The sequence below is a fragment of the Coprinopsis cinerea genome (genome assembly GCF_000182895.1).
Source record: "Coprinopsis cinerea okayama7#130 chromosome 1 map unlocalized cont3.1, whole genome shotgun sequence".
Taxonomy (NCBI): domain Eukaryota; kingdom Fungi; phylum Basidiomycota; class Agaricomycetes; order Agaricales; family Psathyrellaceae; genus Coprinopsis; species Coprinopsis cinerea.
The window spans coordinates 2900380-2916230 of record NW_003307544.1 but is presented as its reverse complement, the minus strand read 5'-3'; the positions used below and the strand labels follow the sequence as shown (position 1 = coordinate 2916230).

Below are 15851 nucleotides of genomic sequence, written 5' to 3'. Positions count from 1 at the left end.
ATTTCCCTCCGAAAGATACCCCAAGGCCTAGGAAGAGATGGAAAAAAGAGAAGCCTGCCCCATAGATGGAACTGGGAAAGGAAGAGCGTAGAGGCATGGCAGTTTAGGGGACGAGTCGTCGTCGTGCGGGATCGCCGATATCGTCGTCTTCAGAATCTGAAGCTTCGCCGACTTTATAACTGTATGAGTTGGACGTTACTCCTCCACTGTTGCTCAATAATTGACGAGCGACCTCTCTCCCCTTGCCTTCTTGCCAGCCCGAGTCCTGACCAGATTCCTCGTACTCGGCACGCATCCGCTCTTCCAATCCAAGATGGTGCACCATGGCGTCTGCGCGGGCGATGTTGGATTCGGCAGGGTGAATGAATATGTCCTCCGGCTTTGATTTAGAACGGGGACGGGTTTTGATGGCGTTCGTTGTGTTGTGGCTGAAGTCAGAGGTAATTGAGTTGGTGCGGGAGGACGAGAGGAGGGTGGAGGAGTCGCGTCGGTTTTCGAGGCTTACTGGGAGCGGTCTAGATGTGGTTGTTTTTAGTGTGGAAGAGGAGGATAGAGAATCGAGAAGGCGTACTCAAATGAATGCGATTGAGGAGACGGGGAAGATTTGAGTTCAATGAAGAGTTGGGTGGTTGCAAGGGTTGTAGCCTGGACTCGAGTAAGTTAATTGCTGAGTAGAGTTTCGGGAAGAGCGATTTACCATGACTATCAGTAACCTGGTAGAGCTTTGTGAGAGGGAAACAAGAGCTTAGATTGATGGTCACACACCCCATGTTAAAGGTCATAGCCGCCAGCATGTAGCATCTGAGGTCGCAGATGAATTCTCCAGTCCACCCGCCACCGCACGAGACTACTCACAATCGCAAAATCACTGCTATCCAATAGAGAAGGCATCGCCAGAGGGCCTTTCGCCAGCGATTACGATACGAGGTCGCATTGGAGAGTTGGTGTTTATCATGGTAGTGACTGACAAGTCTGTTTCGTTGAAGGAACGTAAACAGTTTCGGTGAGCTCGAGCCACTGTATACCATGACGAGTCTAATCACCTTTCGATTGCGCAGAGGCAGATCAGTAACAGACAAGCGAGAAGGAAATCTAAGAATGAATGGAGGACGATGAAAGGAAAGAGGACATGTTCGCCTTTGAGATTCCAGTGAAGGTGGGGGACCTCCCACTCAGGCATTTGGAAACAGTATTCAGGAGAATGTAAAAGACAAGGAAAGAAAGACAAGGGTGAGCGTTGCGTTATGTTATGTTGTTACCGACGTCAGCGTCGTTGTGGGGTTCTGTTGACCATCAATCAGGGAGACCCTGTTCGTTGTTGCGGTGAAGCGGCGCAGTTGCTAGCCGGGCTTGGACCTGTCCGGCGCTTAAAAATGCACTTGACTTGAAAGCCTCATGAGCAGAGAGAGGTATATGAGTACTACTAAGGGCGTTTGGTCATAGCGACTCCTTAGCTCAGTGGTAGAGCGTGAGATTCCAGCTTGATCTGGAGTTTCCTCAAGGTCATCCGTTCAATCCGGGTAGGGGTCAGAGATGTGATCGTCTAGCTGAACCAGGTAGACGATCGCATATTTTTATTTTTTTCTTAACCTTTTTTCCAACCAGCATGTTGACACGGACTCATGAATTTCTTCCCCACAGGAACTCGAGAAGCACGAAACGTAAGTGTATATCGACCATATAGCGCTGCGGTTGTGATATCCTTGTATGAACGAAGAAATGACACATTCCAGGAACCGAGACTACTCAGTAGGACCCCCGAAAACCAGCTGAGAGGTCAGTGCAGATCCGGTTAAAATTGGGGGGGTCTGGGGGTGGAGGTCAGAAATTTTCCGGGTATTTTGTGGGGGGTTTCGAGGTCGAGGTCGGTTCCTAAATCCGGGTATCATCGACTCTCTGAGGAGGTCACTTCCAAAATCCGGGTATTGGTGCACGGCAGGCTCGCGCGACCTGATGATCTTGGGTGGTCCTGGGTGGTCTCGACCGTGAATTTACTTGCCATTTTGGGCCCATTTTCTACTCAAAACATGTAGAAGTATCTTGACTCACAATCAACTACGATTTGCGACGGTAAATCACCAAACTGGGCTATGAATTGGAATCAATGAGTACATTTTTTGTAGCCTGTAGCCATATGTAGGCTTGGGTCTACATTCTGGTAACAGCTATCCGTCAAAAGACGCCCAGGACCGTCAATACGAGCGCCTTGTCCTTAACTCGCAAGAGTCCAATTCCCTTCGTGTCAACCGCTGCTGAAGCCGTGAAGGGACTGGTGGCGAAACAGCCAAAGAAAGGGGACAGCAACGGAGATGAAGACGAGGGTTGATCATACCATAGTGTTTGCACGTAGTTACATGGATATACGAGCGAAATATGAGAATTCAGACGAGTTTTCGTGACTTTGAGGTCTGTTCCAAAATCCGGGTATCGATTTTTGGCTTGGCACGGAGGTCACTGCAAAACCCGGTTAAAATCTGGGGGGTTTTGCGAGATAAAATCCGGTTAACAAATCCATTTCCCAGAACTGACCTCTCAGCTGGTTTTCGGGGGTCCTTACTCAGTTCATGCACATAGACAAGTAAATGACTGGAGGTGACTGGACCCGAACACATTCTCGGTACGTCATGGTGCAGGGCCGCGACTCTGTTTGCAAAGTAGGAATTTGAAGGTTAAACCGCGACGCTCTTGTACGTGTGTTGAAATGACGACACACTTTCTTCTCGAACTTCTCGTTATCGCGTATTCTCCGAGTTCTTGTCCTGGGCCTGTCCTGGGCGTATCAGTGCAGTGTCTCAAGCACAATGTGACCAGTCAAGGTCCTATTGGTTTTGGGAGAGTCTTGTATGGCTCTAATGACGTCTGGCCGTTGTCAACGGCATAATAAAATCTTCGAACTAAGAATTGGCTACGGAGACTGAGGACGCAGAAAAGGTGCGATTAGCCCCTATCCTAAAGCGGCAATGGTTCAAGGGCCCTTGATCCTAGTAATCGCGGCGTGAATCCCATTCAAACCTTCTTCGCCGTCGTTCTCGCTCCCGCTCACTGCTACCCGTCACCCTTTTTCTTCATCCGCATACCCAATGTAAGCTGCACTGCCCAACCCTGGAGGGCTATCTTACTCACTGTCTTTCGCGATGCACAGATACCACTGCTCAAGTGGCTGACAGTGGAAGTCGGAAACTGAACTAGCGGCGCCCCACATTTCGGTCGACGCGACGTAGTAGCCATTTTCGCGGTCCTATATCCAGATTAACAGACTGATTGGAAAATGGTGCGTTAGCTACTCGTTATTTGCGGGCGATCGGCTGAGATCCGGTACTGCGATTAGGACTCGAGACAGCAAGATCCAGAGGAGTTCTATGTGAAGCAGGATAGGATTGGTCCGTAAGATGGGCTAGCATCGGTTGAGAGCGGTAGTCTGACCAGGGGGCTCCATTCTTTGCAGGGAAGGGGTCGTTTGGAGAGGTCTATAAAGGGTGCGTAGTTGCTCGACTTGCTGGCAGCTCGAGGTGACTGAGGCTCGTGTGCATCGGGCTACCAGATATGATAAACGAACACAGAAGACGGTCGCTATCAAAATCATCGATTTAGAGAGCGCAGAGGACGAGATAGAAGATATACAGCAAGAGATCCAGATCCTCTCCCAGCTGGATTCACCCCATGTTACCAAGTCAGTCGCCTCCAACCTCCGCAGTGCTATCCACCCCTTATCTGTGTTCGGGTTCGTAACAGATACCATGGGTCGTATCTCAAAGGCTCGCATCTTTGGATCGTTATGGAGTACGCTCAAGCCACCTTTTCGCTCTTCATCGTACTCAACGTATCCATAGATACTGCTCAGGCGGCTCTTGTTCCGACTTGGTCAGTCCACCGCACTTGTTGGTCCATGGCTTCGCATTGACGCTTGTCCAGATGAAACCCGGTGTCTTCAGGGAAGAATATATCGCCATCATTATCCGCGAACTATTAAGGGGACTGGAATATTTGCACACCGAGGGGAAGCTCCATCGTGATATCAAAGGTGCCCATCGAGTGTTTTGTTCACGGCGCCTGTACTAACCAAATCCGTAGCTGCGAATATCTTACTTTCAGCCAACGGCGAGGTCAAACTGGCCGACTTTGGTGTATCTGGACAGCTTTCGGGGACTCTATCGGCGAAGAAGAACACGTTCGTTGGTACCCCTTACTGGATGTCACCGGAGGTGATTAAGCAGAGTGGTTATGACCATAAGGCGGATATCTGGAGTTTAGGAATCACCGCCATCGAGTTGGCTAAGGGAGAGCCTCCATACGCAGAGCTGCATCCTATGAAGGCGAGTTGACCGTTTACGTAGGCTGAATGTTTCCCTTACCGGTCATCCCATAGGTCCTCTTCCTCATTCCCAAAAACCCGCCCCCTACACTCGAAGGAAACTTCTCGAAAACATTCCGAGAGTTCGTCTCGTACTGCCTTCAGAGAGATCCCAAAGAGGCATGTATTCTGATTTCCGAGATTGCTATCCTCGACTCACGCTTCCGCCTTAGCGCCCGTCCGCAAAGGAACTGTTAAAGCATAAATTCGTTCGTATGGCGAAAAAGACAAGCTATCTCACCGAGTTGATTGAGAGACACGAGCGGTGGAAAGCGGAGGGTGGAGATAGGGGCATGGAAGAAGACGATCGACCCCGCGGTGACCCGGACGCGTGAGTTTTCCCCAAGTCCTTCGAATAAAACATGGCGACTAGACTGCTTTTCAGTGGAGCTAACGGAGACCCTGACGACATGTGGGACTTTGGCACTGTCCGTCATGCCGGTCGCACCCTCGGACGTGGCTCGGTACGAGTAGCAGGTCCTCCATTGACATGGGAGAACGATGGTCGGAATCGTATGGACGACTATTCCGAGTCGCGCTACAAACGGAGCCTCAATAACTCGGAAGATTCGTACAGTTCTTCCATCACAGCAAAGAACGAACTTCCACCGCTCCCTTCATCTGCCAAGTCGTCACGTTTTGAGCCAGATACTGTGCGGACAGTGCAGCACGCGCCTGCGCCTAGCTCCGCAAAAAGGGCGGTGCAGAGGGAGCCGTCAGACGATTATGAGGACTATGATGATCAGTACGAGGACTATCCCGCAAAGATGGCAGCTCTTCAGGACAAGGTCGATGACCTACACATAGAGGATGATGTTCCTGACACGACGATGCTCGATTCGGTGGTGCTTCCTGCCATTGCATCAGTATGTAATTTATACGCATTCTGCCAGGACCAGATCGCTGATAGGTTTCGTGCAGCTCTTCCCTCGAGTCTCGACGCAGGAGGCGCGTGTCGCCCTCAGCGCGCTTCAGAGAGCCTTCACCGAGGCAGAACGAATTATCCCCGGTGTTACACACGAACTGGTGAACGAGATTGTCGACTCGGTCGAACGCGTCGACGACGATCGATGAACCCCACACGACTGGACGAAGCTTTAATGCGCCCCTACATATGACAAGCAGACCTTGGACTGAACGTAATACACATCCACACACTCCGCATTCGCATCCCATCTAATCCAACCTTTGGCTATCAATCTTCATCCCATACCCTCCCTTTTCTGTCGCTGTTTATCCCTTTCTCGCTGTCTGTCGGCTTTCACGCCATTAGTAACTCCCTCGTCCTTGCGTTCGTCCTCACATACACCTTTCCCTTGTTGGCTCAATTCGTCCCCTTGCATGTATATCAGGTTTCCCTTGTTACTTAACCTTTAGGTTTCGTTACCGTAGCCGATCTCTGTATCAATATTCAAGCTAATAATCGCCTTCCGTGGTTCTGGAAGGAGGTTGGATTTAATTCAAGGGGACAGTCGGTGGTCATTGTAGTCGTCTCGCGACCAAGGGTGTCTCTGCCAGAGCAGATGCACCAGCTCGAGAGGTACGCGCTTAAAGGGAGAGGCTCAGAGCGAAACCTAAAACAGTCCAAAACAAGATGAATCAAACGCGTCACGTCACGTGGGTTGACCCGCATACAAGGCCAGAGAGGGTTAATTCTGCGTCGCAAACCTCACAGAGACTATTAAATCTCCTCGAAATACTCGACGCCGTATCTCTGAAAATCAACAAGTTTGCAGAAGAGCCGGAAGTCGTATCGAAGCAGCGAAATGTCGAAGAGGCTGTCGAATGGCGCAACAGACCTGGCAGATCCGTCGCGGCCTAAACGAGCTCGAGTCGGTGCAACTGAAGCAGGGACTTCAGACGGGGATGTCTACATGTCGGATCATGAGGGAACTGACGCTGAAGACGATGGCGGTGAGCATGGACGTGCGACGAGGCCACCGATGACGCCCGAGGAGGTCAGGATCCATGGGTTGACATTGTTGCAGACACTAAAGGATGCGGTCAGCAAAGAGTGAGTATCATTTCCCAGCGTCTGTTATCCGACCTTGGTTGTTTCCAAACCATCATGTTCTTACAACCACTTTCCACAGCGGTCGTCCCTTGGCTCCTCCGTTCTTGCGCAAGGTCCCCAAGAGGCACTATCCCGACTACTATGTCATTATCCAACACCCCATAGCTTTTGAAGACATCAAGTCCAAGCTGGACAAGGGCGTGTATCCCACTCTAGAAGCGGTTCGGCAAGACTTTGAACTCTGCTTCAACAATGCCATGACATACAATCTCTCGGAGAGTCAGCTCTGGAAGGATGCAAAGGACTTGTTGGTACGTTGCATTCGTTTCTCCAGGCCTAAACGACGATGTAACCATTTCTTTTTGCAGAAACTCACGAACAAAACGTACAGCAAGATTGTTCCCAGTGAAAATGGCGAGAAAAAGTCGAAGCCTCCGAGCTTGACTCGCATGTTAAAAAGCAGACTGCAGAAACTGGTGGATAAGAAGGACGAGACGTGAGTTCTGTTTTCCCTTTACCCATCCCTCTACCTGACCAAATTCCTCTAGTGGCCGTCCAATATCAACCGAATTCATGGAGCTCCCGTCTCGAAAACTGTGGCCGGATTACTACAAAACGATCAAGAAACCCCAGTGTTTCAATAACATTTTCGTAATTCCTTCCTCTTCTCTCAGGAGGTCGTCGCTAACACTCCGTATAGAAGCGGCTCAAGCGCAAGGAATTTTCAACGAGTGAAGAGTTTGCCAACGAGGTTGAACTCATCTTCAGCAATGCCATGTTCTTCAACCAGGACCATACACCTATATGGGAGGATGCCTTGACGCTCAGAGTATGTCCTCGACCACTAAACGCAGCGACCCGCCTAACGTTATCGCTTTTAGAACACTTTCCGTCAGTTAATGTCTGACCTCCCACCCCAATACGCCGTGCCTCAGTACACACAGCCGACGACGAAAATCAAAATTAAGCCACCGGCCGCCCAGGCTTCGTCGTCGGGACATACCCCTTCCCTCACCCTTCGAGTGCCTGCTGCAACACCAGCTTCCAAGCCTTCTCTTCCCCCGCCCACCCTTCCAGTTGCTAGGAATACTGCAGCACCCAGGCCAGAGCCCACTCGATCACCTGTTGTTGCTCCTACTCCTGCTCCTGCTCCACCACCTCCGGTCGCTAAGGCACCGAGTCCCAAACTTCCTGTGATGAAGGTAACCGCTACGCCGAAACCTGCGCCCAGTCCTCGTACAGTAGCTACCCCAGTTAAGCAAGCCACTCCACTCCCTGCCCCAGCACCATACGCAACCACTTCTTTCATCCATACACCTGCACCCGCTCCAGTACATGTTGCGCCCCCGCCTGCCCCACCGGTTGTTGCGGAGATTCCTGTGGCTCCTTCAGTTCCGGCTGCGGTCCCAGCTGCACCTCCAGCTCCCAGTCCAGCGCCAGCGATTTCCAATCAACATCAGTTAAAGTGCGCCAAAGTGGAAATACAACCTCGTGGACGAGTTGTATGGCTTGATCACAAGGACGGAGTGCGGTCTTGGGCGATTCGATTAGGTCCAGGAGAGTCGCGGATTATCCTCAATAATGTCATGTTCCTCAACCAACATGACGATGATGATGGGACTAGCGAGGAGGAAGAGGAGGAAGACGAAGGGGATGATGATATGGACGTTGATCATAGTCCGGGAAGGAATGGAAAGGTTAGGAAGGAGAAGGGGAAGCGACGGCGGGGGCGACCTCCTACTCGCGCTTCTGCAAGGCAGGCGAACTTGAAATCCGCCAAGAGTAAAGACTCTCCTTCGAAGCCTGGAGAATTACAGGTAAAGGTTAACAACCTTGTAATAAAGGAGCAGCCTGAGACTACAGGTGAATGGGACATTCATTTACCTGTTGGCCAGAGCGTCTTGGAAGTAGGGGAAAGCGGAGGCCTTGTGTGGAAGCTGTATATCGATCGTATGGGCACCGTTTGATGTTCATTCTTTCTGTCCGCCCAGTCGTAGCTGTTTCTTCTCTAGTTTTATACTACTGTGTTTGGTGTCTTGTAAATTATATCGTATCCTACTTTACCCCCTGTCTTCGTCTAAAGTTCAATGATATCATCACCTGACATAGGCGTCATGACTAAAGTCTAATAAAAGTGATCGCAAATAATCTCTGTCTGTTTCTTCGTTTCTAGGACCAACACCACCGCTATCTTTTGGGAAATGTCGGCTGCAAGTGTCCCCAAGGTCGAGGAAGAAGAGAAGAAGATTCAGAACGGAGAGCAACCCGTTGTGGAGCAACAGGAGGAAAATGAAGAGGGAGACGAGGAAGTTGAGGACGGTGCGCCTGTAGAAGGTGGGATTTAGGTTTTTTCTAATCCGCTGATATCCTTTGAAGGCTGACACTAAATTTTCATGGGTAGGTGCGGCGAAAAAGAAAAAGAAGAAGAAAAAACCCAAGAAGAAATCTGGAAAAACTGGGCAGAGTGACCCTCCTCGCGTTGGACTTTCCAAGTTCTTCCCCGATGGAAACTATCCTGTTGGAGAGATCCAGGAGTACAAGGACGAGTGCGTATCCACTTCCTCAATACGGTCCAAAGGTTTTAACACAATTGTTCCAGTAATCGATATCGTATTACTTCTGAAGAAAAGCGCTATGAAGAAAGGTTGGCTATGGAAGATCCGGAGATGACCTACAACAACATCAGAAAAGCCGCTGAAGCGCACAGGGTTGTTCGTCAACACGCTCAAAAATGGATTAAACCTGGAATGTCTATGACGGATATCGCGAACATGATTGAAGATGGAACTCGTGCCGTCGTAGAGGAGAACGGATTGGAGGCTGGAATTGGGTTCCCTACAGGACTCAGTTTGAACCATTGCGCCGCCCATTATACGCCTAACGCAGGTGATAATATCGGTATGTTGGTCCTCGGTTTTCGTTTAATCTCGATGCTGAAGTTAGGGTTGTCATTTAGTGCTGAAGGCGGAAGATGTCCTCAAGGTCGATATTGGTATTCAAGTTAATGGTCGCATAGCCGATTCTGCCTTTACCCTCAACTTCGAGCCGACGTACGACAAACTCATCGAGGCTGTCAAGGCCGCGACGGAAACTGGTGTTCGAGTGAGTCCATCCTCCGTTCCACTAAGGATTCGAGTTAATCTTCGCACAGGAAGCCGGTATCGATGTCCGCCTAGGCGAATTGGGTGGGTTGATCCAAGAGACCATGGAATCCTATGAAGTCGAGGTCGGAAACAAGGTGTACCCTGGTATGATTTCATTTCTTGACTTGTGTCGTACTCCACACTGATTTACAATTCCAGTTAAACCCATCTCCAATCTCAGCGGCCACTCCATCAATCGCTATCAAATTCACGGCGGTAAATCCGTGCTGTTGGTCAAGAGCGAAGATGACACCAAGATGGAGGAGGGTGAATACTTCGCCATTGAGACTTTCGGATCGACTGGCCGGGGTCGCATTGTCGAAAGTGTAAGTCCCTTTCCCCTTAGCATTATTCTCGTCCTAACTTGACGTAGGGAGAATGCTCTCATTACGCCAAAAGGGTGGATGCACCTCATGTGCCCCTCCGGTATGTCCTTCCTTTTTGTTTTAGCGCAGTCAGCTGAGCAACGGTCACTGTCATCCAGGCTGACCACCGCCAAGTCTTTGTTGAACACGATCAATAAGAACTTTGGCACGCTACCCTTCTGCAGACGTTATCTAGATCGTCTGGGGGAAACCAAGTACCTCTTGGCTGTAAGTTGGAACTTTCTGGAACGGAAACATACGCTAATGGTATGATCTCAGTTGAACCACCTGGTCCAACAAGGGATCGTAGAGGATTACCCTCCCCTTTGCGACATTCCTGGCTCTATGACTGCACAGTTTGTGAGTGATATACCGCATGATTATCATTGGTTCTCTTTGGAGCGCTGAAGACGCTGTTATAGGAACACACGATTCTATTGCGCCCGACGTGCAAGGAAATTGTGACGCGTGGAGATGATTATTGATCGGAGCCAGATACGAGCGAATGCGGGGTTGGGCACCCGGAGTACTAGATTGGCTTTATTCACCCAATCTGCTTTCAAGTCCTGTACTGTAGTTGGTTCAGGACGTGTATCATATAAATACTGGCGCCTCTGCGCTTTTTCTGGGCGAACGGCTGTGAAACGGCGCTAAAATTATGGTGCCGAAGCGTTGGGGTATGACCAGATCCGATGGAGCACGTGGGGTGACGGACACTGAGACTGGGGAACTTATTATGAGACGTTCTTCCCCTTTTCTCTTTCCTTCTGCTCCCCATGCAATCCAGATGCCCCTCGCTACCCTATCCAATATCGTGCCCCGTGTATTCACCCGTCATCGTGCGGTAGCGCCCAACGAACCAACTTCCCAGCTCATCAAGAGGTCCCCCACAGACGCTCTGTCTTTTTACTCAACCCCGGGGATTGCCCCACCGTCGGCGCGAATCGACCCCAAGCTCAAGGTGCCACCGCGACGACCTCCAAGGTTTTGGGAGTACTGGAAGTTTGCTGCTGTTGCTGCTACCAAAGGTGAGCCGGCGTCCGATCTGGGATGTCTGTTCGTGTGCTGAACGAAGGTCCTTTAGCAACCCATGTTACCACTGAGGTGCTCTCTCACAAGATTTGGGGACCGAGGAGAAAGTCCTGGGGCATCGAGATGACTGTCGTGACGAGCCTAATCCGCGAAATGGAACGTCACGCCGACCTCGTCGACATTGTGAGTCCTTGCTCGCGTGATGTGTCCTTGCTCGCGTGATGTACGCCCGCTTTATTTCTCCGAAGTTAATATTGCCCTCCAGGACTTGCTGAGGATGGTTATGAGCCTGACTGGTTTCGCACCATTGCCTTCAGATGCTATCGTCACGCCGGTTACATTCCATGTCAAACGTCGAAATCTACGAGGTATTCTGGCAGATTTCGATGCGGCGGAGACGGGCAAGCGCGAGTTGTATGGCGAATGGGTTGTGGGAAGGAAGACGTGGCAGAGGCTGCAGCATGATTGGAAATCAGGAAAGCCACGGGCAGAAGGAGATTCACCGAGAACTAGTCCGAAGAGGAAAGAGCGTGTAGTCTTGTACATCCATGGAGGTATGTCACCGCTTTGCCACTCGAACGTTTGTCATGTTGACTCAATATCACCGTTCGCAGGAGCATACTACCTGTCCAGTGCTGCAGCCCAGCGAATAATCAGCATTCCCTTATCGAAATGGGCAGATGCACGGGTGTTCGGTAGGTCCGACTGAGATTACATTGTTAAGCTATAATTAACGCCAATTAAGCGCTCGATTACCGACTGGCTCCCGAAACATGCTTCCCTGGTCCCCTGCACGATGCCGTCAGCGCATACATGCGGCTTGTGGACGATCTCAAAATACCTCCCGAGAACATCATTGTCGCTGGTGATAGCGCTGGTGGTGGACTTTCTCTTGCTCTCCTCCTCTATCTTCGCGACAATGAATATCCTTTGCCGTCCGGGGCAATTCTTATGTCACCGTGGTGCGGTAAGTACGTTACATTGGTATACAAACCGTCCATCTGAAAGGTTTTGGCTCTAGACCTCACCCTTAGCTGCGAATCCTGGGACCTGAATGCTCCCTATGATGTCGTACCATTCCCTTCCGCGGACTGCTACATGAACCCCATCGCTATGTACCTCGGAGAGCATATGGAAAAGTACCTCACCCACCCTTACGCTTCCCCTCTGTTCGGAGACATGACTGGGCTGCCCCCTCTCCTCATCCAAGCCGGGGAAGCCGAAGTCCTTCGAGATGAAATCACCTTGCTTGCCCATAAGGCGACCCTCGCAGGTGTTCAAGTCTACCATGAACTCTACGAGGATTGCGTAAGTCGTGACCCCTGTGGAAACCTGTACAACGTTCTTATGTCATTTCCAGATTCATGTGTTTCAAGCATACCCTTTCCTCGATGCCTCGAAGCAGGCATTCGGATCCATACGCCACTTTGTGAAGCACGTCCTTCCGCAGGTCCAGAGCGGATCGCCGCAGCCCCTGCCTGTCACTACAGAGCGTGGGTTGGAGAAGGAGATCGAGAGCTCGGACGCCGTCCTCGTCAGTGGAGATGGTACCGAAATGGCCAAGAACAAGGAGCGAATGGAAGACTTTGAACAGGGATCCACCGCCTCCGACCAGTCTTCCGATACGGATGACGACAAGGAAGTGTCCCCAAGTTGGATACGTTCCCCTGTTTTGAATCGACTTGCGGAAGAAGACGATCTCCCAATTCCTAACATGACGTTGTCGCCCCCCTCCCCACGGCCTGAATCAGTCCCTGCGCGAACTCGACCTCGTTCTCAGACCCTGCTTCACCCTTGCTCTTCAACTCCATCATCCCCGAAAGCGAGGCCCCAGAGGAGTTACAATACCCTGCGGTCGGCAGCGTTGGCGATGTCGACTGTCCAGAATTCCCCTCCACCACCACCCGCCCTCCGACGCTCCGCAAGGGGCGGCAGTCACCCTGACCTGGCTTCGTTGGTAGACAACTGGTCAAGGGAAGGCCCCGCCAACCACACGTATCTTTATCCCGCCAACACTACATGAGATGCCCTAGATCTGTTTTTAGATCGACCACCACCACTGACGATCCTTGCGCCACGACCATTTCTTCATGACAGCATCTTTTAGCATTTACATACTTACAGGCAAGATCACTACACACTCACTTCCCCGTGAACCCTTCAACCATCTTGATACCACATGTCACTCATTGCCATTGACGGTGTAATGACCTACTGTACAGTCCAGCATCCTGTATTTTTAGTTAGCATTAGAGTCAATATATTAAAGGCGTTATTAACATTTATTTAAAATGGGGCAAGAAAGGTCGTAAAATCATGACAAGGGAGATGTATTCTGACAATTGTAGATAAGGCAGCTGGTACGAGCAGGGGTATGGTAGAAGCAAAACCCTTTAGAAGCGTCGGATTAACTGTATTGACTTGGGGGAGTACGTCCCTTGAGAAGCTCCAATCCAAGGCGGTGGTGTTCCATGTCTTCGATGGCGTTCATCAGTGCATTGCATTCCCAATTGCCATACAAGAAGCCGTGATATAGCATCGTCGTGGCCAACCATGCGACCACCAACGTGAAGACAAGGAAGATGGGATTGATCCACGCATGAGGGAGCCATGCTGAACCAATGATAACCGCGATGAGGGAAGCAAATGAAAGCGCAAAGACGATCAGTTCGTTCTTTGACCTGTTCTTTGCATTCCTGTAACATTCCGTCCAAGCCTGGATGGCGGTAGCGATATGAGCGCTTGAGAGTTCCTTGGGTATATCGAGGGTATTCGGCATATCCGCCATGCTAGTCTCGATCTCCAGCGTAGCCTCTAAACCAAAGTGGTCCGAGAAAGAAAAGGTATATCCAGGTACGTGTTCGGTGAAGACGACTTTGCAGTCTGTTGCGCGGAGGTTCGGAACGGGCTTGTCAGAGGCATGGCGGACGGGTTGGCGGTAGAGACAGTAGTCGAGACGTTTGCCCCAGCCGTGAGGACGTTTGCCTGCTGACCAGGTGTTGAGAGGCGAATCGGCTGTGATTCCATGGCGCTCGACTGCTTCCAAGGCGGTCTTGGGGACGGGTCCGGATTCGTAACCCGGGTGAGTCGCTGTCCATGCGTCGGTCAGGGAGGCGTGGTTCAGGATGATACTCATGGGGAGAGTGGGAGGGATACTGTTGAAGTCACCGAGCTATGGGCGATGCTTAGAACGTCGGCAAAGGAAGAGTATAGAGTTACTTACAGCGATAACATAGCGGCCAACCTCTGCGGCCTGTCTCGCTAGTTTCGCAAACTCCCAAGCGCCGACGAGGCGATGAGCTCGGAGGAACTCTGGGCCATCCTCACCACCTTTCGCGAATAACTGCCGTTTCGTTAGGGTCACTGCTCTTCCTATAGACCCATGTGGGACGTACATGGGTATTGAAGACCTGGACTTGGCCAAGTATGGGATGCAGTATGACGACGCTGGCTGCAGCTTTCCCGACGAACCAATCGCCGGCAGCGACGTCAATAGGTGCTCCGTTCAGCGAATAGGGTACGACAGATGTTGAGATAATGGGGTATCGGGTAAATATCGCAAGACCTGCACCCAGAGCACCACTTCCAGCGACAAGTAGTCAGAACCTGACCTTTAAGGCCTCGAGGCGCCGGCGCACCTGTAGAAGAACTTTGCATGGGGCAATCTCTTCGAGACCCTCTCCTGAACCTTCTGGTAGTCGGAATGCACCCATATCTCTTGAAGAGCAATGATGTCGTGGTTTAAGGTCGATAGCTCGTGGGCAATGGCCTCAATGCGTTCCTCTCGGTTTTTGGCGACGAACTTGAGGCCCCTATTCAAGTTCAATTCGCGTGAAATAAAGACAAGGGGGACTGTACTCGCCAACAATTTAGGCTCAACACACGAATCTGGGTGTCCGACATTGTGCTAGGCGGCAAGGAGGCGGCCTCGACTACTAGGGAGGGATTATTGAGGACCGCCTTGGAACGACGTTGGTTGACGTGAGAAGATCAAAACTCTGAATCCCTGTTCGGTTCGGAAGCGGTCTCATTGCTCTCATCAACGCGAGTCGACCACGGTCACAGCTTGTCCATTGACCACAACCACGACCGCGACGCCGACCACAACACAAACCCACCACCAACGACGACGACAACAACTATGGCCACCCCAGTCGCACCTTCGACATCGCTCACGACCAGCGAGTGCGCGTCTTCCCTCCTTTGCCCTTCCGACCTCCCGCTCAAATAAAAATCTCCCCCATTCAGCATCGAAATCGCTACCCGTGCAGCAGACAACTTCACCCGCTTATACTACACTTCATACGATTCAGACACCCGCCTCGCCGACCTTCCCCAGTTTTACCGTCCTAGTTCATCTCTGACTTGGAATGGGAAGCCGTTTCAAGGTGCAGATGGGTTGAGGCAGTTGATTGAGAATATGCCTCCGACGAAACATGAAGTTCAATCATTTGATTGTCATCCTATTCCAGGTGTGTATATGTTGTCACTGTCGAAGAGATTTCATTGACTTTTTTGTAGGCTCTCAGCCACCCTCTTTGCTCGTAACGGTTTCCGGAAACGTTACACACGGAAAAGGCCCAGGAGGCAACCCTGTCAATACACCCGCCAAGACCATCGAGGGTCATCCCCGAGTCTTTTCTCAAACATTTATGCTTGTGCCGGACACCAATGCCCCGCCATCCAAACCCGGAGAAGTTGCAAAATACTACATTGGCGCCGACGCATTGAGATTCGTAGGATAATCGGCATTCAGGTTTGTCCTCTTATTGTTCTTGCACTCTCAGGTTTCTGACTGTCCTTCTAATAGACTCAACGTCCCCCATGTCCTTCGCTTTCCTGTATGACTCGTTCAAACACGCCTGGCATTGGATATAATTTTGAACAACACTGTATGTATTTATAGAACAAAAGCGACAGTAAATAGACAAGACAACAACCAAGGG

At 50.9% G+C, this 15851-nt stretch overlaps 6 protein-coding genes and 1 non-coding gene across 7 annotated transcripts; 5 read left to right on the top strand and 2 right to left on the bottom strand.

The window, feature by feature from the left end:
* Positions 1-103: 103 nt before the first annotated feature.
* Positions 104-1028, bottom strand: CC1G_06599 (hypothetical protein; the record flags this gene model as incomplete). The annotated part of the gene is made up of 5 exons (XM_001829210.2): positions 104-515; positions 572-645; positions 698-713; positions 766-801; positions 856-1028. The coding sequence occupies 5 exons, from the start codon at positions 1026-1028 to the stop codon at positions 104-106; spliced, it is 711 nt and encodes a 236-aa protein (XP_001829262.2).
* Positions 1029-1444: 416 nt separating this feature from the next.
* CC1G_20011 lies at positions 1445-1530 on the top strand. The gene has a single exon. It is a non-coding gene; the product is annotated as a tRNA-Trp (tRNA).
* A 1612-nt stretch (positions 1531-3142) lies between these two features.
* On the top strand, positions 3143-5425 carry CC1G_13722 (STE/STE20/YSK protein kinase; the record flags this gene model as incomplete). Its single annotated transcript, XM_002912144.1, has 12 exons — positions 3143-3271; positions 3329-3380; positions 3446-3476; positions 3542-3670; positions 3733-3780; positions 3831-3861; positions 3913-4021; positions 4072-4313; positions 4367-4471; positions 4525-4682; positions 4737-5217; positions 5273-5425. The coding sequence occupies exons 1-12, from the start codon at positions 3269-3271 to the stop codon at positions 5423-5425; spliced, it is 1542 nt and encodes a 513-aa protein (XP_002912190.1). The 5' UTR covers positions 3143-3268.
* A 692-nt stretch (positions 5426-6117) lies between these two features.
* Positions 6118-10502, top strand: CC1G_13721 (methionine aminopeptidase 2B; the record flags this gene model as incomplete). The annotated part of the gene is made up of 17 exons (XM_002912143.1): positions 6118-6365; positions 6445-6676; positions 6734-6861; positions 6914-7016; positions 7066-7194; positions 7247-8182; positions 8229-8272; positions 8539-8699; positions 8767-8911; positions 8965-9263; positions 9322-9467; positions 9517-9613; positions 9668-9834; positions 9882-9934; positions 9993-10101; positions 10153-10233; positions 10296-10502. 17 exons carry the CDS (start codon positions 6118-6120, stop codon positions 10356-10358), a joined length of 3141 nt encoding a protein of 1046 aa, XP_002912189.1. The 3' UTR covers positions 10359-10502.
* A 158-nt stretch (positions 10503-10660) lies between these two features.
* Positions 10661-12928, top strand: CC1G_06594 (esterase; the record flags this gene model as incomplete). The annotated part of the gene is made up of 7 exons (XM_001829205.1): positions 10661-10901; positions 10958-11088; positions 11171-11459; positions 11520-11600; positions 11651-11872; positions 11927-12213; positions 12266-12928. 7 exons carry the CDS (start codon positions 10661-10663, stop codon positions 12926-12928), a joined length of 1914 nt encoding a protein of 637 aa, XP_001829257.1.
* Positions 12929-13312: 384 nt separating this feature from the next.
* On the bottom strand, positions 13313-14808 carry CC1G_06593 (inositol phosphorylsphingolipid-phospholipase C; the record flags this gene model as incomplete). Its single annotated transcript, XM_001829204.2, has 5 exons — positions 13313-14077; positions 14129-14248; positions 14301-14487; positions 14544-14757; positions 14790-14808. The coding sequence occupies 5 exons, from the start codon at positions 14806-14808 to the stop codon at positions 13313-13315; spliced, it is 1305 nt and encodes a 434-aa protein (XP_001829256.2).
* Positions 14809-15046: 238 nt separating this feature from the next.
* CC1G_06592 (hypothetical protein) lies at positions 15047-15842 on the top strand (the record flags this gene model as incomplete). The annotated part of the gene is made up of 4 exons (XM_001829203.2): positions 15047-15090; positions 15154-15377; positions 15427-15661; positions 15716-15842. 3 exons carry the CDS (start codon positions 15047-15049, stop codon positions 15648-15650), a joined length of 492 nt encoding a protein of 163 aa, XP_001829255.1. The 3' UTR covers positions 15651-15661; positions 15716-15842.
* Between the last annotated feature and the right edge of the window lie 9 nt (positions 15843-15851).